At 49.9% G+C, this 19,937-nt stretch overlaps 1 protein-coding gene across 3 annotated transcripts in view; it reads left to right on the forward strand.

The window, feature by feature from the left end:
- Positions 1-19,937, forward strand: part of ARAP1 (ArfGAP with RhoGAP domain, ankyrin repeat and PH domain 1) — a 103,999-nt gene that overhangs the window by 57,204 nt on the left and 26,858 nt on the right. For all 3 annotated transcript variants that reach the window (XM_066620210.1, XM_066620212.1, XM_066620211.1), the window contains 6 exons: positions 1,739-1,932; positions 3,422-3,528; positions 4,803-5,002; positions 6,195-6,280; positions 7,424-7,606; positions 12,087-12,261. In XM_066620210.1, the coding sequence (XP_066476307.1) occupies positions 1,739-1,932; positions 3,422-3,528; positions 4,803-5,002; positions 6,195-6,280; positions 7,424-7,606; positions 12,087-12,261 (945 nt within the window). The remainder of the gene's footprint in view (positions 1-1,738; positions 1,933-3,421; positions 3,529-4,802; positions 5,003-6,194; positions 6,281-7,423; positions 7,607-12,086; positions 12,262-19,937) is intronic.

Raw genomic sequence — 19,937 nt, forward strand, 5'->3', positions numbered from 1 at the left:
ATACAAACGCATGCCATGTTGGTTCGATTTTTAGGAAGGAAAGCAGCTTTGAGAGATGGAAATGGAGAGTAGAGAAGCAGGGGGATGGGGGGACACTCTCTCTGCCCACCTTTGATCTGCAAAAGCATATGTTGAACTTTGCAGGGTGCTGTGACAAAGGCTGTTGGGAACAGAAAAGTGGTGGTCCAGGCCTCTTCCTTGCTACTTATTGGCTCTAAATTCCAAGGTCCAGAGCTGTTTTTCTATTTTCTTTTAAATGCTACACTTGTTTTCATGCAACTTGTTAACCCCTTCCTTCAGTGTTGTGTCACTTTGACTATTGTGATGTCTTCAAAAGAAACCTGGAAGTTGTATGGTGCTAAAAAATCTCTGCTGTAGCTCTACGAGGATCAGAGCTCTCTAGTTCCGTAGGGAGGGGTGCCTTGTGCCAGGTTAAAGTTCATTCATAGAGTTGCTCTTCCTCATTGAGGTACAATCTGGATGATAATCTCAGGGACTTCCCTCGCAATGACTTCAGCTTCCTCCTCCTCTTCCCTCTATTGTGCATGGAGCATTGGATGGCAGTGTTGGGAAAACCCAGTGGGGCTTGACTTGAGTTGAGTTGCCGAGTTAGGACCCCCAGGTCTCGACTCGGAAAAGAGTCATAATGGGGGCACTTTCCGAGTCTCCGAGTCGCCCTTTAGTGACTCTAGTGGATTCGAGTCAAGCTGCTCCCCCTTTTAAAAAACCAGCCATGGGAAAAACGGAGCTGCTGCTGGGGAGTGTGTGTGTGTTGGTTCTCTTTACTCACTCCCCTGCTGCCCCGCCCCATCTGTAAACAGGGCAGGAGGGGGTGGGAGGGACTGTGTGAGAAGGGACGAGAGGGAGGACGGTCACAAGCAGCAGCTGCGAGGCTTACCAGGATGACCCTATCCTTTGCAGCTCTACTTGGAAGTAGTCCCACGGTAGTTGGTCATTCAGTGAGGGTTGCCCTGTCCCTCCTCCTCCTCCTGCCCTTCCTCAGCCAATGGAAATATTAGAATGCCTGTCCTTTGTCCAATGATCATGTTCCTTCCTTCCTATCAGAGATGGGAAAAGAGAGCCCAGTCCCGCCTCCCTCTCCTGCTCACATTAACCTTTTCCTGCCTCCCAGCTGGAACTCCCTGCTGCTCGCCGGTCAGAATTATGGCCCTACAAGGTTTTTCACACTGCAGAAACAGTAAGCAGGCACCCCCAGACACAGGCAGGCTTGAGTCAGCAAGTGTGGGGACAAATGCCAAGTCAGGGGGCCCTGACTCGAGTCTTTTTCAGAGTCTTCCACACGTGCAACTCACACCAATTTACCAATTCCTGAACTGTGCTGTCTAGACAAGGGATTCTTAACCAAGGGTATCCTTACCCCTTGGGGGGTATGGGAACAAAATGATGGGGTATGGGACGTGTTAGATAAGATTAAAAAATTATTGTTAGATTATTGTTAAATCAAAAAAATTGTTAGATTATTAACTGTCTCAGTATGGATGGAGGCATTCTGTTCCTAGCTACCCATATGTAAAATAAACCATGAAAAGTATTCATATGTAAGCCAAGCTTTTGACATCTTTTGAAGTTGTGCTGGTACCTAACAGGAGTGGTGATGATGTTGATTTTGACAGTCTGGTGAAGGGGCTCTTGGGACATCATGGGGGTCTGTAATTGTGAAAAGGTTCAGAACCCTTGGTCTGTACTGTCCTTAACTCAGGTGGGGTTCTCTCCACAGTGGATCGTAATGAATGGATTAAAGCTCTCCAGAGCACAGTGAACAGAAGAAAGTCCAGAGCGTCTGTTTTCCATGTGCCTGGAAACAGTTTTGACTCCGTGGATAAGGGGGGCCTTCTGGAGTTGCGGGGTTTCAAGAACAAATTGTACGTGGTGGTGGCCGGGGAGAAAGTCTTCCTCTACAAGAATCCCGAGGTGTGTCCAAGTTAATGCTTTTTCTGAGGGCCAGCCCTCCAGGGCCAGCTCATAGTTGTTGTTATTTATCAAGTGCCTAAAATGGTTGTACAGAAATGGAAAATAACACACATGTGTTGTGTTCACAAGACCTGTTGTATGCCTGATTTGGCTCTGAAGTGTTGTTACTGCTTTGGGTTGATCTGAAGTCTGCTTTCAAGTACTGCATGTCATATTTAAGATTGTCTGGGGAGGCCCAATGGCCTCTCCTAGAGAGGTCAGGCATGTGGGGCTTGGGCCATCTGTTTTATAGAAACAGAATATTTCACACTTGTCACAATTGCATATTTGGCTGTTACCACAGCCAGGTGCATGCAGACTTTGTGAAAGACATAACTGGACCTGTGTCATATGTGACAGTTTCTGTGCCTCTTCTGACACAGGAGAGATGTCTGTGTGGAAAACACTGTCATGAGTGACTTGGCCCTAGAGGCTATGATGGGCCCAGGGGTGTCCTAGGTGTGTTGGGCCAGTTCCTGCAAGGAAGCGGGGAGATGAATGCACAAAGGCATCCTCTAGAGTGCACCAAAGAAGGGCCTGCAGAGTCATGACATCTCTGTGGTCAGCATCTATGTTTAGTGACAGACCCAGAATGCAGGCAGAATTGCTCCTGTGGAGGCCTCCCTGGAAGATTCTCTTGTCTGATCATGGTGAAGGCTGGCGATGGGGTGGACTATGCATGAGATTGGCATATTTCAGAGAAAGCCCTCTCATGTTCCTCTCTATGGGACTGAATAACTGGACAGAACTCTTGCAAGCTGGGGAACTGCAGTAGTGACGAATGTTAAGAACCTCAGTAGAGCTCTGCTTAATCAGGCCAAGGGCCCATTAGTCCAGCATCCTGTTTCTCACAGTGGCCCACTAGACGGCACAAAGAAGACTATGAGGTGAACAGAAAAGGTACTGATCAGATGTCGTGAACAGTCTCAAAGTGTCTGTGGCTGTTCAGTCCTTCACCAGGGAATGCCTAATTTCTGGGACAAAACGCAACCCGCTTCGGCTACCAGTGAGCTTGTTTGCAATGAAAAATGGAGGAGGAACTGGGGAAAAGCTACCACTGTGCTGATGTGGGGTTGGCTTCCCAAGCTCACATTTTTCACTTTTAGAAAAAGCAGTCCCCCCCCATAGTTGTGGGTGCATGTTTCCGGCAGATTCTAGGGTTCTTCAGGGCTCCCACCTTCGAACCAGAAAAGTTTTTCAGTCTTGGGTTTGAGAAGAGAGGAATTCATGTTACCCACGCCTGCAGCACCACTGGTTCCAGTGGACTCTGTTGCCCTGCACTCTCCTTTTGGTGGCTGCCAGATCCTTGCACTGGACACAAGCACAGTGTCCTGCTTTCATTCTGCCAAAGCCTCAGGAGTCCAGTGGCACTGTGAATGCCCTCTGTGGCCTGGTGGCACTGCCTGCTAACTGCTTCCTTGCCTGTTGCAATTCTTGTGCCCTGGCTCAGGACTTTCGCCTGGGAATTGGAATCACCTACATCGAGATGAATGTCGGGAATGTCAAGGACGTGGACAGGCGGGGCTTTGACCTTACAACACCGTACCGGATCTTCAGGTAAGGCAACTGCTGTGGAAGTCCTGGGCTCAGGTCAGCCATCGACTGCGCAGGGCTTCCACCTTTTCCTCTCCCACTGGTCACTTGAACTCCTGGTTCCCTTTTGGCAGCTGGTCCTGTGCAACTTGCTGCTTCTGCTGATCGTGGAGTTTCTGTATAGTTGCTCTGCTTGTGAGCTGTTTAGAGAACTCCTTCATGGTTTTGTGTCAGCCCTCTACAGAAGCATCCAAGCTTCTGGCTATCCTCACACCTTTTGGCAGTGACTTTTGCATTGTGTGACAATATCCTGTCTTTTGTTTGTGCTGAAACTCACTTCATTTGGTGACCCAAGTTCTAGTGTTAAGAGGGAGGAAAACCTTTACTTTCCCTATCCCTTACATGATTATAAACCAGTGGTTCCCAAACCAGATATCCTAGTGAATTAACAGAGGCACTGTGGGGTGTCCCTGGCAGCCTTTTCTTCCCAGGTGCCGCCATCTTGAATTGCATGAGATGTTGCACAGTTCAAGATTGGTGGTGCCTGGAAGAGCTAGGAAGGCCACTGTGGAAAAAAGAGTGCCGTGACCGTAGCAAGTTTGGAAACTGCTGTTATAAACCATTATAAACTTGGGGTCCCCAAGTTCAGGGCTCTGTGGATGTGGTGCTGGCGACTGGCCTGGACGCCTTTAAAAGGGGATTGGACAAGTTTCTGGAGGAAAAATCCATTACGGGGTACAAGCCATGATGTGTATGTGCAACCTCCTGATTTTAGAAATGGGCCATGTCAGAATGCCAGATGCAAGGGAGGGCACCAGGATGCAGGTCTCTTGTTATCTGGTGTGCTCCTTGGGGCATTTGGTGGGCCTCTGTGAGATACAGGAAGCTGGACTAGATGGGCCTATGGCCTGATCCAGTGGGGCTGTTCTTATGTTCTTATGTGCTTGTATCTGTTTATGTGCCTTTGTCTTGGGAGGGACCCATAGCTTTCAGCAGATTCTCAAAGGGATCTTTGACCCCCCAAAAGGGTAAGAACCACAGCTTCATGGTGTCTCTGCCGTCTCTCCCCACCCAGTCCTCTTGTTTCTGAACTAAAAATTCTCCAGATCTTTCATTTTCTTTGCAGGAAGGGGTTCTAATGCCCTGATCACTGTCTGTACTTTCAAAGTTCTTTAAATACCCAGAGAAAGTCAAGATGCAGCAACCCCGAAGTATCTCTCCCAGCCCTCTGCCCCGGGTTCCCCAGCAGATACTTCGCAGGCCTGCTTTTCAGCTGCCCGGTCTCTTGTGTCTTCCAGCTTCCTTGCAGAATCGGATCAAGAGAAAGAAGAATGGGTGGAGGCCATGCAACAGTCTGTTGCGGAGGCTCTCTCTAACTTTGAGGTGGCTGAGAGGATCTGGTCGGTGGAGGAAAACTGCTTCTGTGCTGATTGTGGGTCCCCCAAACCCGACTGGGGCTCCATTAATCTCTGCGTGGTCATCTGCAAGCGATGTGCAGGTACGGCCACTGGGTGGCGGCGGGAATGAGAAAGGCGACCTTGGCTAGATTTGCACTGGTTAGTTAGGCAGTAGCAATTTGAGAACGCGTTGTCTGAGGATCGGTTCCAGGAGAAACTTCTTCCTAAACCTCGTAAGAGCCGTTGCACCCCTGTCTTCTGCATGAATTGTACCTACAGAATTGTCACACTTTTTGCAGTCATAACCATGGGGCTCAGTTGTCACTTTGCCTGCCAATGTGTTGGGAAAGTGTGCAACAGACACCCATGGCAGCAGCCTTGCTGGACAGAGGGTGCAATGGGCCATCTCATGACGTCCTGTTTCCTGCTGTACCCAGCTCTGCGGTGTCTTTTTGGGGGTGGGGCGACACTGCATCGCATTCTGTACAGCATTGATGCTTCTGGAGGGAGGGAGCAAAATGCTAGGTTTTGCAGGCTCCTGAACATCGTTGTAAATTGCCCCCTCCCCCTCGCCTTCAGAGCCAGTCGCGGTTGCGAAAGGAGGCTGAGAGTGATTTGCCCAGGATCTCCGGTGAGTCCTGTGAGCGACTCAAGACTTGGGTCCTGCTGGCTCTCCCTCCACTTCACCGCAGAGCTCTCTGTCAGTCTTGATTGTGGAGGCCTTTATAGGGGTTGCAAGGGAACCTGTCCAAGTATCCCTTTCCCAGTAATATCTGTCTTTTTGTGTCCAGACTCTCTCCGTCACCTCTTCAGCCTTGGAATGCAGCCAGCCCTTCGACTTCCGTGCTTTCTTTGGCCAGCAGCTCTGTGACAGGAAGTGGGAAAAGGCTGCTTGACAGGCTCTGTTGACCCCTCCTGGGCCAGGCTCCTGTGTCTGTGCTCTGCATGTGCTTTTCTAACTCCTCTCTAGTCTGCTTGTGCCTCCATAAGCCATCTTCTTCTGCACCTCTAAGCTCCCTTGTGTTCCAACTTCTGCCCTGGCAGGGTGTTCTCTCCAATTGTTTCAGCTCCTGTAAGATTTAAAGCTTGCAGAACTTAAAAATCAAGGCCTGTTGTGGATCTTGTTGTCTTCATCTGTCTCCCGGCACTTCTCTGCCTCTCTTGTCCTTAGTGGCTCTCCTCAGAGGCGCAGACCCACGCAAGGAGTTTTCCAAGGTCACCAGGGGAAACTGGCACAGTCTCTTAGTCTGCCACTGAGATACGTTGCGTGTTTTTTTCTGCTTCCCCACCCAGGAGAACACCGTGGGCTGGGACCCAAAGTCACCAAGGTGCGGAGTCTCAAAATGGACAAAAAAGTCTGGACAGAGGAGCTGATAGAGGTACTCTTGGGGATCTGAATGCTGGAGAGGGAGGGTGTGAAGACATCAGGCCTCCTGCGAAAGCCCTTCTTAGTTATGGGTGTGCTGTGGTGAACAGCCAGGTCCTAGGCCTTGTTCACGCAGAGGCTACAGAATGGTCTGTTTTCACAATGGGCTGTCTTATTATTCTCTGAGCTGCACAGCAGCCCCCTGTGCCTCACGAGCAGTAACTTCCGAAAGAGCAGGAATAGGGAGATACGGGAAGGGGGGGGGGTTGGAAACCGAATTTGCTGTTGCGCTGGGATGCTGTTGTTAGCCCCTGAGCTTTTGTAAAAGGGATTTGCTAGCAAAGGCCCTCAAAGTGATTGTGCATGCTGGACACAGAGCTGGTGTTGGGCGGACATATACGGAATGAGAGACTTGTGTTGGCCAGTCACCAGGGTGGATACTCCAGGTCACTTTACACAAGATGAGTACAGCAACAGGGTGGCAATTCTGGATTCATTATGAATGATTAGTGCTATCATCCAGTTAAATAAATCTTGGTAATTGAGTTTTAGGTGATTAATATTTTGATTAATTTGCAAAAATTTGCATAGTAGTAAAAACAAGAAGCAGGCTTTCCTTGGACCGTTGCTTGTGTGTCCTGTGCCACAGCAGGCGTCTTCTTGCAAAGGGCATTCCTTCCTGTGCGTGAGAGAGGAGGGGAATGCCTCTTCTTAGATGCAGCTGAGCAGCTGCAGGGCATGTGAGTGCTTGGAGCAAAACAAATCCTTTTTTTAAAAAAAAATGACTGCTTCATTAACAGTTTCTTGGAACACTGCAACCCTAGGTGGTGATAGCAAAACTTGGCATTTGCATAAAACTGTGAGCAGTGTTTCTCAAACTGTGGGTCGCAACCCACTAGGTGGGTCGCAAGCCAATTTCAGAACAACAGGCGGCCACCCAAGGGGGAACTGGCTTCCTCCTTACAGGTGTCCAAGTTCAGAATCCTGACCCTCGAAATGCATGTGTGGCAATCCCGTGTACCAGGGTCTGACCTTGCTTGGTGGAAGGAGCATCCTACTAATGGTAGAGAACTGGAAGTGTGGGGCTCTGCACTGAGAAGGACTTCATTCACAGTGCTGCATTTGTGTGTGTGTGTGTGTGTGTGTGTGTTCTCAGCTCTTCCTCCAGATCGGCAATGCTGTGGCCAACCAGTTCTGGGCTGCCAACGTGCCCCCCAGTGAGTCCATCAATGCCTGGAGTGGGAGTCAGGAGCGGAGGCGCTTCCTTGTGGCAAAGTACAGGGAGGGCAAGTACCGTCGGTACCATCAACTCTTTGGGAACCAGGAGGAGCTCAACAAGGTTTGTGGTTGAATGGAGCATGTGGTCACCTGCTGGGGAGAAGTCCCTTTCTCTAGTCCTGTATGTCATTGCCAACTCCAGCTGGCAGCCCTGCAGGTGATGTCATGTAGGTAGAGGAAGGGGCGAGACCTTTACACGTGTGACTTTGGGCTCCTGTGCTGGACCCATTTATGGGGAGGGGGCCCAGAAAGCTCTGTAGATACAATACAGTATCCCAGTGAAACAATTTTTCCACAGCCACACCAATATGCAGTAGACTTCAGATAATCCAGCTCATTTGGGACCTCGGTTGTACTGGGCTATTGAATCTGCTGGACTGTCAGGGGATACTGTTCTTCCCTTGATTTCCACGTCTAGCATCTCTGTCGCTAGTGATGGGATCGCTTCTTGCATCAAGGCCTAGTGCTTGGGTTGTCCCCAAGAGGCTGGATCCCATCTCAGCAATGCCATCGCTGAGCCAGGTGCGCCTGCACTCTGGCAGGGATTGGCAAGGTTGAGCACCCACTCCTGAGCCAGGAGCAGTCCCTGCTGCTACACAGCCGGCATTTCTCCAGTGGTCCCCTGGGGGGGGGGTGCTGCTGCCAGAACTCCAAGCTGCCCTTCTGCTGGGGAGGTCCAACCGTTTTGTTTATTAGAGCACTTGGAATGGCCACAGCCCAGCTTCAATGTGCAGGGGAGGCTCTTCTGGGTTGGATGCAATTGCCCTTTGTGGATTTGGGACTTTAAAAATTCTGCTCTTGGGAGCAGGCAAGTTGGGACTCAAGGAGCATTGCAGTGTGTGGGCAGAACACCATTTCCAGCAGTGAGAGGCTCTTCTCCCTGCAGCCCTTCAAGTGACTAGGAAACACTCTGGCTTCCAAGAGCTGTCAGGAAGCTGTAAAGGAATCTGGAAGGAGACCCAGAGCATTTGAGGGTCCCTCGGGAACTCAGTTGCTTGCAGCAGCGGGATTTTAAAAAACGCATTATGCGGCCTGTTGGCTGGCGTGTCCCCTGCCTGGCCAGTGTGAGTTCCAGGGGAGTGGCCATGCAGTCTGGAGAGGGCAACGACTTGGCTTTGTTGCCAACAGGCAGACATGGTACAGTTCAGGCCAAATTGTATTGTCACTGCCTCTCTCACAAACCTGCCTGTCAGTCAAGATCAACTGGGGTGATCCACCTGCTGGACCTGCCTCTAACTGAAGTGCAGTTGGCAGGGACCAGGGAGAGGAGCTTCTCTGTGACCCAGCTGATGGAGCGAAACCTTGTCTTGCTTCTTCCTTGAGGGCTTTTGGCTGACTTCGTGGTCATTTTACTTTGACAATCAGGAGGCTGCGCTGATGACAGCAATGGGGCTGGTTTGTGCATGTGTTTGTAGGAAGACCATCTGCTACCTCCTATTTCTCTCCTTATGGATTGCCCTTTTTAATGGTCTCTTGATGCTACTAAGAACATAAGAACAACCCCACTGGATCAGGCCATAGGCCCATCTAGTCCAGCATCCTGTATCTTACAGCGGCCCACCAAATGCCCCAGGGAGCACACCAGATAACAAGAGACCTCATCCTGGTGCCCTCCCTTGCATCTGGCATTCTGACATAACCCATTTCTAAAATCAGGAAGTTGTACATACACATCATGGCTTGTACCCCGTAATGGATTTTTCCTCCAGAAACTTGTCCAATCCCCTTTTAAAGGCATCTAGGCTAGACGCCAGCACCACATCCTGCGGCAAGGAGTTCCACAGACCGACCACACGCTGAGTAAAGAAATATTTTCTTTTGTCTGTCCTAACTCTCCCAAAACTCAATTTTAGTGGTTGTCCCCTGGTTCTGGTGTTATGTGAGGGAAAAGAGCATCTCCCTATCCACTCTGTCCATCCCCTGCATATTTTGTATGTCTCAATCATGTCCCCCCTCAGGCGTCTCTTTTCTAGGCTGAAGAGGCCCAAACGCCGTAGCCTTTCCTCATAAGGAAGGTGCCCCAGCCCCATAATCATCTTAGTCGCTCTCTTTTGCACCTTTTCCATTTCCACTATGTCTTTTTTGAGATGCGGCGACCAGAACTGGACACAATACTCCAGGTGTGGCCTTACCATAGATTTGTACAACGGCATTATAATACTAGCCGTTTTGTTCTCAATACCCTTCCTAATGATCCCAAGCATAGAATTGGCCTTCTTCACTGCCGCCGCACATTGGGTCGACGCTTTCATTGACCTGTCCACCACCACCCCAAGATCTCTGTCCTGACCTGTCACAGACAGCTCAGAACCCATCAGCCTATATGTAAAAGTTTTGATTTTTTGCCCCAATGTGCATGACTTTACACTTACTGACATTGAAGCGCATCTGCCATTTTGCTGCCCATTCTGCCAGTCTGCCACTATTTTAATACTTATTGTCAGGCACCGTAGAGATTTTAAATGAAAAGGTAGGATATGAGCATCTTGTAAATGCACAAGCAGGAGTGATTCCAGCCCAGCAGGACATGCCCTCTTTTGCCCTCTAGTGAGTTTTTACAGAGACAAGGAACCTAGTAGAGTGACGGAGCTTATTTTTCATGTGTGTCAGGTCTGGACCAAAGTGGTGCTCCAGTGACCTCCAGCATGCTTCGTTTTTCTTTGGAATGTTTTAATTAAAAGCAAGATATAAATGTAAGAAATGAATACAGTTGTGATTACCGTTTGAGTTATTCAGGAGGGTTCCATTCCCAGAACTCCTGAATGGCAAAGATCAAACTAAAGCAAATCAATTTAAAAAACAAAGTTCGCTTTGCTCCCCTGGTTTAAAAACAGCCTTGCTGATCTTTATGATGTCAAGACAGAGTCAATAGGCAGAGGATCCATCAGTCAGTCTCTCTCCAGGGGAGTGAGGGACCCCTCCCTTCACCCAGAGCAAAGTGATCTTTCTTTCAAGTGGTTGGGGGGAAGGGAGGGGTCACTTTGCCTTATTGAGATAGAAAAATCTGTGGATAATTAGGTTATACCTGCAATCCCTTGCATGATTCTCTCTACAATAGTAAGACAAACAGTTTTAAAAACTGTGATTTTAACGGGATGCATTTTTCCCCTTCTCCAGGGATCAGCACATTCCTTCTCATTTGCAGGGGCCATTGTGTTGAGTCAAATCCGTGTATGACAAGGTTGCACCTGTATTCACAAAGTGTCAAAGTAGCATGCAAAATATTCCAAACAGCACAGGAAAAAACAGCAACAGCTCCCACCAACTCAGGAGTCTAGATGTGCCCAGACAAGGAATGTCTAGATGTGCCCAGACAAGGAGTGTCTGGATGTGCCCTGTCAAGCACTGCCCGGGAGGCAGCCAGCTCTGCTGCAGTGGTGCAGAAATGTATTCTCAAGCCAGTGGCATAGCTAGAGGGGGTGCAAAGTGCTAAGTTTTGCAAGGAGCCTCACCGCAGCATGCAAACAACCCTTCCCCACTTCAGAGCCATTCTGGGCAGAGGAGAAAAACTGAGGTGGAGGCAGAGGCAGGGAGGAGAATGCCTCTGTTTCTCCCCCCCCATGACTCTGAAGAGGAGGGGGAGGGGCCACTTGCATGCTTCAGTGAGGCTTCCTGCAAAACTTAGTGCTTCGCACCCCTTCTAGCTATGCCACTGTCCCAAGCGGAGCAGCCACAGTATGAGCCTGGCCTGCAATTCAGTTAGTCTTGCGGGGTGGCCTTCTCCCTTTCCCTGCATTCCCAGGTGGGCAGCAGAACAGGAGGCTTATTTATTAGTCAGGCTGCCCTTGACTGCTGGTTCCCAAATTGTGCTGCCTTGGAGTAAGCTGCCTTGTAATCCCTCCCCCCAGTAGCCCTCTGCATGGCCCCACTTTGTGCGCAGAGGTCATCAATCATTTTCAGATGCCGAGCTTTGAGTATTCCACAGTGAAAGCCAACGCCACACGTTTCATCAGGGTTTTTTACACAACCTGTTGCTCCAGAGCATGGTGGGGAAAAGGAGGGGATGGGGAGGGGAAGGTGAAAAGACTTTTACAGGGTTTTTGTGTGGTTTTGTTTTCGTCTGTGAGCATCTGTGCTTGACTCAAATTGGATCATCGGTTTCTCCCCCACCCCCTCTTCTGGCTTCTCCACATTTTGATTGCATGGAAGTCTGGTCCCCACCCTCGGCCCTTCTGGCTGATGACCAGGCTGGCCTGGGGACTCTGGAATTCCAGCGGTGGGTGGGCAGGCTGGCTGGCTGGCTGTATTTCTCCCTATAAAGAGGCAGCTCCTCCCCGGCTGCATGACTTCATCAGAAGTCCAGAGCCTCTCTCTGCAACTCTGCTCACCCAGGCAAACCCCTTTTTGGCGGCTGCTCCTGCCTTTCCAAGCTGTTTTTGGGCTTCCACTGTTATTCTTTAAGAGCGTTCTGACCAAGTCTGCCTATCTTCCCAGCCCGAATCGGCTTCTACTGTTCCCCTTTCATCCCACACTTGTATCACCACCTCTCTCTTCCCCTCTGCCTTGGGAGTCGCTAATTCTGTTCTCTTGCACTGCCTCAGGCACTGTGTGCTGCTGTGACCACAAGCGACCTGGCGGAGACGCTCTCCCTCTTGTTCTGCGGGGCTGAGGTGAACTGCTACTCAGAGGACCCCAACTACCCATCTCCCATCACCTTAGCGGAGCAGGCTGGCCAAAGGCTGCAGGTGGAGTTTCTGCTGCAGAACAAAACCTCAGGTAAGACAGGCTGGAGGGGTTGGAACAGGCAAAGCGTGACAAGAGGTGCTGTTCGTGTTGCAGCTGAACAGCACGTTCCTGAGGATATGGGGCAGTAAGTAAACACAGGGTGTCAACATCTTCATTTTGAGGGCTCCATTCGAGCAGGATCATGCCGCACCTGACCTCCTGAACCGATTTTCAGCATATTCAGAGTTCCACATCCATCTGATGTTGGGTGCTGGGAACGTATAGCAGGTATTACCTGCCTCCATCATGCCCCCCTCCCCCCCTCCAAACTCTGATGGGGAGCATTTTTGCTTGAGATGAACGGAAGAGCATTTGCAGTTGACACAATTTCATCTGACCTGAACCATGAGTGAATATAAAAACAACAGAGGCTTGTAGGCTCTTAAAGACTAACCAGCTTATTTCAGCATAAACTTTGGAAGAGTACATCAGATCCACTTCATCAGATGCATGTAGTCCTTAAAAGCTTATGCTGAGATAATTATAGAAATCCTATAAAGCAGGCCAGTGGCTGGGGGTGGGGCAAAGTTGAGATAAAGTAGCTTGCCAAAGCTCACGTAGAGATTTCACGGCAGAGAGGTAAGAATGAACTTTTGTTTGTGGGTATACAAACCATATTCATGGTCTGCATACATCGACTGCATTAGGTTGCTGTCTATGAAAGCTCAGGACAGCAAACAAAGAAATCTGTTATTTCTTTGGAGTATCACTGAGTCTTGATTGTTTTAATCCCGGGGTAGCCCACCTTTCAACTTTAGGGCTCCTGGACCTTTAACAATTGTGTCAAGGAGAGAATTTCAGCAGGTGCAGCTTGTCATCTGTGAGAAAGGTTGGCCACCCTTGTTTTAACCAATCCTAAGAATTATATGCTGTGGAAGGGAGAGGAGCAGTGTACTGAAAGTGGTCAACTCTTGGTCTGGCAGGTGCAGAACTCTTGCCCCTTCTGCACACAAGTGCAGGTGTGTGCCAACAGCAACAAGCATATGGAGGAAAGCAGGGACCTTGTGTGCAGGGAGGTTGCTTTAGTAAGGGACTCTTGAGGAATTTGTTTCTTGCAAAGAAATGAGTACAGAAGAGGGGGACGTTTCCTGGGGAGAGGGAGGGGATGGTCTGAGAGCCCCACTGTGGAAGTACAAAGGGTGTAGTGGTGCACAGAGAAGGAGAACTGTGCAAACAGCCCAGCGGTAGGCAGAATGGCTACTTCAGCCCAACAAGCCAACTTGATGCTTTGGAGTTTGCCTGCAGAGCCTTGGTTTTGGTATAGACCTGCTAACTGCACAAAGAGGCACCTTTTTAAAGTTGTGTCCTCTTATATATAGTAGGGGGAATGCAACTATCCCTCTTCACTCCAGTATGGTGTCTTTTCCAGTGGCTTTTTCTGGTGTATCTTTGGTGTCTTTTTGTAGTTTGTGAGTCCTTTGGGGACAGGGTACCGTTTATTGTTTTGTTTAGCTATGGAAACCACTTTATGAACTATTTGTTGAAAAGTAGTGTATAAATATCCTTGTTAAATTGTTCAAAAAATGGGAGAACTAGATCAGATTGGTGCTGCCACTTCTTCACCTTTGTGCAGAGGAGGTGAACCTGCCAAAGTGCAGCCCCGACTCCTTCTCTCTCCCGTTTTCCTTCTTTGCAGATAGGTTCCAGCAACGGTTCTGAAATGTTCAGGGGATAAAATTGAACATCCAAGAATTTGCTTCACTGCAGGCGCAGAGCATCCTTAATGTTTGGCTGTGTTAGCATGGGAAGAAGCAGGGAGTTAAAAGTGTTTTTTCCTGGAGTTGGATGGGGCAAGATGTGGAGCTCTCCAAATCCAGGAGAAACACCCAGTGCTACCTCACAGCAAGGCTGCTCGCAAGACAGCTTTTGCATGGGTTTTGACTTTGAATCTTGAAGCAGTTAGTCAAGCCCTGTGTTGACCCCTCCCAGCCTGTGCTGAAATCCCCGTGAGAGACCATCATCCGCTCCCCTCTGCCAGATGTCTCCCCACACCCTTTGAATTGTTGAATAGTACAAATTATTGGCAGGAAGGCAAAGGAGCAACAACTGGTCTGAGCAACTTAACAACAAAGAGAGACAGGATGAACAAATACAAGTGCTTGCTGAGTGCAAAGCAGAACTGTGATGATTTTTTAAAGACATCTGGTTTGCATCGTCTCTCCCCCTTACCGCTATTTGGCTTGGCTGCAGTGATTCTAGATTCGAACATCCAAAGCAGAAGTAATCAGGTCGGTGGATTAGAAGGTACCTTGTACTCTTGCCTGGCCACTAATCTGCTTGGGTGCAGTGGCATAGCTAGAGGGGGTGCAAGGCACTAAGTTTTGCAAGGAACCTCAACGCAGTGTGCATGGGGCCCCTTCCCTTTGGACCCATTACAGGTGGTGGGAGCAAAATGGAGATGAAAGTCTGGCTCCAAAGGGGAGGGGAGGGAACCCTTGCATGCTGTGGTGAGGCTTCCAGTCAAACTTAGTGCTTTGCACCACCTCTAACTACGCTGCTGCTTGGGTGCAAGGCAAAAGGAGAGTGCTGTGGGGCGGAGGGTGGGATTAATGACTGTTCATTCTGCTGAGCTGGAACTGAATTCTTCAAGGTCCACACTGACTTCCAGGGGGCCATAGAGCCGGCTAGAAAGTGGTTTGCTAGCCAGACACAGCCCTCCAAGAGGAAACAAAGAAGGCTGCAAGATTTAATTAACTGACTGAAATTAATTGAAATAGAAGGATTTTTAAAAAGTTTTTCATTGGCAGAAAAAGTGCCATGACTGATCAGACAATCAAAATGATTGATCATTAAAAAAATACAAGAAGTTATAAAAACTGAAGACAGCAGAGGCACCACCCTAGAAGAATCCAGTCCCCTTTTTCTCATGGCTGAAAGCACCTGCTGTCACACACACACACACAGACACACACAGACACACACACACGTATGTACGTACATATCCTCTAAAGCAGGGGTCTCCAAACTTTTTGGCCAGAGGGCCGCATCAAATAGCTGGGATGGTGTGGAGGGCCGGAAAAACAATTTAAATATAAAATTTAAATAAATAAATTAGATGGAATTTAGATGAGTGAATAAATGAATGAATGGGCTCATTCATTCAACCTCTCTGGCCCTCAGAACACCCTCCAGACATAATCAGAGCACAGTTCTGGTCATGTTCAGTTGAGTGGGTCGGAGGCTTTCAGGGGATAGGAGGTTGGCTGCGGGTTGGAAAGAGGCTTGCTGTGGGCCGCATCTGGCCCCCAGGCCGGGGTTTGGAGACCCTTGCTCTAAAGCAGTGTTTCTCAAACTGTGGGTTGGGACCCACTAGGTGGGTCATGAGCTGATTTCAGGCGGTTTCCCATTCATTTCAATATTTTAAAAATATTAGACTTGATGCTACCATAGTATGTGACTGCATTTGGGGAAATGTTACAGACCTCTACTTTTAATAAGCTACTATGTATATTCTTTTAACAATGATAGTAAATGGGAAGTGTGTACTCCTGGGTAAGTGTGGGTAGGATTGCAGCCTAGAATTGTAAAAAAAATTTTTCCTGCTTGATGATTTCACTTCTGGTCATGACATCAGTTCCGGTGGGTCCTGACAGATTCTCATTCTGAAAAGTGGGTCCCAGTGCTGAATGTGTGAGAACCACTGCTCTAAAGCCAAAGACACTGAGCTGTATTGTTCAGAAGTATTATTTTATTCAGCAGCCCACTAGTCACTGGATTTACAGCGCAGTCCCCTGTGTGTCTTCTCAAAAGTTCATCCCATTGAGTTCAAGGAGACTTGCTCCTAGGTGAGTGCGCTTAGGATTGCAGCCCAAGACTTGTTAAATCCGGTGACAACCCCAGAAAGGAGGACGGCTCAGAGGCCAAAGGCCTGCCACTCTCCTGGCTTGGCCAGCTGCTGTTTGCAGGGTCGGTGCTGCAGGCTCTTCCGCCCCCAGTGGCCTTGTCCCCTGGACGTGCCTGTGCTCTGTGCTGTTCCTGTGCCTTCCACACCCCTCACGTCTCCAGCTTTTCTCCCTCCTGCTCCTCTTCAGACTGACTCTGCTGTGCCAGTTGAGTGCTTGGGCATCTGGTGGTGGCAGCTGCCAGGCAGATTCGGAGCTCCTAGGTGTCCTCCAGGCAGGAGCCCCTGTAATGGGGCAGGTGGCCAGTCTAGACAATTTGGGGTGCAGAACCCTGGAGGTTTCCAAAAGAACAACTTGGTCTGCCAAGTGCAAGAGCAATAATGAGATGGTCTTAAATATCCCCCCCCCCAGAACTCCCCCTCCCCAGGATCTGCTTCTGGGCTCTGCTGCCCCTCTCTTGAAAGTGGAGAGCCTTCAAGCAGAAGACTCTAACCTGCCCCCTTCCTTTGTTTCCTTGTATCCCTCCTGGCCCTTTGCTCCCCACTTGTTGGAGTGGGGAAAGGCGTGGGAAGTGCTGGTTCCTTGAAGGGCTGGGACGCACGTAGCCAGGAACACCACGGAGCCTAGCAGTGTAGGTGGTGGGCAGGCCGGCCGTAAGTTCTGCCTGCCCGACTGCTCAGAAGTGTCATTTCCTGCTTGGCTCAGAGGAGCTTCAGAAAATTCAGCCAAGACTCCAATGGACCAGAATGGGCTTCAGGTTCTCTTCAGATTCTCATTCCCATTGCTGGATAGTCCCTCCAGAATCCAGATGCAGCTTCCAACCTGCGTGCAGATTCAGCATTCGAGGGAAAATGACTGAACCCAGAGCCAGCTCCACTGGAAGCAAGCAGGAGAGTCGTATTTTTCTCTTCCCCGGCACATCCATTTGGCTGATATCAGAGTCAGAGCCTTTGCCTGGAACGGGAGGGTGGTGATGAGTCAAGAGCCTCTCCTCCTGGCAGGGGCTCCTGGTCTCTCTTTCAGTTAGCCTGTGATTCACCCTGTGAAAATGGAAGGGCTGGTGGTGAGGAGGAGGGGGTTGTCGGAGGATCTGTCAGGACTAGAGTTGGTTGTGGATCTTGAACTGGTGACTTGGGGGATCCTGGGTGGGGCCTGAGGTTTGCCTGTAAGTACATAAGAACATAAGAACAGCCCCACTGGATCAGGCCATAGGCCCATCTAGTCCAGCTTCCTGCATCTCACAGCGGCCCACCAAATGCCCCAGGGAGCACACCAGATAACAAGAAGACCTGCAAGGCCTCCTGGGAATTGTAGTTTAAGAACATAAAAACAGCCCCACTGGATCAGGCCATAGGCCCACCTAGTCCAGATTCCTGTATCTCACAGCGGCCCACCAAATGCCCCAGGGAGCACACCAGATAACAAGAAGACCTGCAAGGCCTCCTGGGAATTGTAGTTTAAGAACATGAGAACAGCCCCACTGGATCAGGCTATAGGCCCACCTAGTCCAGCTTCCGGTATCTCACAGCGGCCCACCAAATGCCCCAGGGAGCACACCAGATAACAAGAAGACCTGCAAGGCATCCTGGGAATTGTAGTTTAAGAACATAAAAACAGCCCCACTGAATCAGGCCATAGGCCCACCTAGTCCAGATTCTTGTATCTCACAGCGGCCCACCAAATGCCCCAGGGAGCACACCAGATAACAAGAAGACCTGCAAGGCCTCCTGGGAATTGTAGTTTAAGAACATAAGAACAGCCCCACTGGATCAGGCTATAGGCCCACCTAGTCCAGCTTCCTGTATCTCACAGCGGCCCACCAAATGCCCCAGGGAGCACACCAGATAACAAGAGACCTTATCCTGGTGCCCTCCCTTTCATCTGGCGTTCCGACATAGGCCATTTCTAAAATCAGGAGGTTGCACATACACATCATGGCTTGTACCCCGTAATGGATTTTTCCTCCAGAAACTTGTCCAATCCCCTTTTAAAGGCGTCCAGGCCAGTCGCCAGCACCACATCCACAGAGCCCTGAACTTGGGGACCCCAAGTTTATAATGGTTTATAACAGCAGTTTCCAAACTTGCTACGGTCACGGCACTCTTTTTTCCACAGTGGCCTTCCTAGCTCTTCCAGGCACCACCAATCTTGAACTGTGCAACATCTCATGCCCAACACTCAATTTTAGTGGATGTCCCCTGGTTTTGGTATTATGTGAGAGTGTAAAGAGCATCTCCCTATCCACTCTGTCCATCCCCTGCATAATTTTGTTTGTCTCAATCATGTCCCCCCTCAGGCGTCTCTTTTCTAGGCTGAAGAGGCCCAAACGCCGTAGCCTTTCCTCATAAGGAAGGTGCCCCAGCCCCGTAATCATCTTAGTCGCTCTCTTTTGCACCTTTTCCATTTCCACTCTGTCCTTTCTGAGATGCGGCGACCAGAACTGGACACAGTACTCCAGGTGTGGCCTTACCATAGATTTGTACAACGGCATTATAATACTAACCGTTTTGTTCTCAATACCCTTCCTAATGATCCCAAGCATAGAATTGGCCTTCTTCACTGCTGCCGCACATTGGGTCGACACTTTCATCGACCTGTCCACCACCACCCCAAGATCTCTCTCCTGATCTGTCACAGACAGCTCAGAACCCATCAGCCTATATGTAAAGTTTTGATTTTTTGCCCCAATGTGCATGACTTTACACTTACTGACATTGAAGCGCATCTGCCATTTTGCTGCCCATTCTTCCAGTCTGGAGAGATCCTTCTGGGGCTCCTCACAATCACTTCTGGTCTTCACCACTCGGAAAAGTTTGGTGTCGCCTGCAAACTTTGCAACCTCAGTGCTCAACCCTGTCTCCAGGTCATTTATGAAGAGTAGGGAGACCACTGTGGGAGTGTAGCCCTGAGCATGTTGTTTACACCAATAGGCTGGAGCGGGGTCGATGAGCAACCCTGACCCTCCTGAAGGCCTCCAGATCTGGCTTGTTGAGCTGTTCTCAGCAAGACAGAAGCACCAGAGAGCTGGGGGGGGGGGAGCTCATGCCTTCCTGCCCTGTAGGCTCTTGTCTTCATGCCCTGCAGCTCGTAGAGACATCTGGTTGGCAGGATGTTGTCCTCCTGGCTGGTCCCACTTTTTTGGCTCCTGCAAGGCTCTTTCTGTGTTTCTGGGCTACTCCTCGCTGCCTGCAAACTGGCTTACCTGGACAGGATAGGACCACTGATTCAGTGAGCCTGTTCTTACCCTTGGTTAGATGGTCAGGCTGTCTAGAGTGAGCTGACTCCAGTCCAGTTGCTTGTGGGGACTCCTGGCACATCCGCAGTGGCTCTCCTCTTTCTGCGCACCGTTTGTCTGTCGTGCTTTCTGTCACAAAGGAGCATTTGTGCCAGAACCGGGGTCCCAACAGCCTCTGCAAGGCTGCAAAGGGAGCGGGTGCAGTAGGGCCGGGGCGAGGCTTTGACAGCCTGTGGCTTGCGCCCATTGGCACTGTCTCTGGGCTTTTGGCAGCTGCCCAGTCGCTCCTGGTCTCTCTTGGATCTGCTAAGGCAGGGTAGGGTGGCATTTTGGGAGGCGCTTCTCCGGCAGTGTCAAGCCACTGAGAATGTCCATTGGGAGAGTAAGCAGGGTATAAATAATAATAATAATAATGTATTGGCCTTCCACCTGCCTCTTCTCTGCTAATGTAACAGCGCCGCACAAGAGCTCTGTTCAGGCTGAGAGACGAGGGCTCTGGCTCCTTTTGATGGAGCATTCGGAAGGGGCTGCCAGCATTGCACTCTGAAGCCTTTTGCTGGGCAGATTGAGTCTGCCCCCAAGGTGGGCAG

The sequence above is a fragment of the Tiliqua scincoides genome, chromosome 3, assembly GCF_035046505.1.
Source record: "Tiliqua scincoides isolate rTilSci1 chromosome 3, rTilSci1.hap2, whole genome shotgun sequence".
Taxonomy (NCBI): Eukaryota; Metazoa; Chordata; class Lepidosauria; order Squamata; family Scincidae; genus Tiliqua; species Tiliqua scincoides.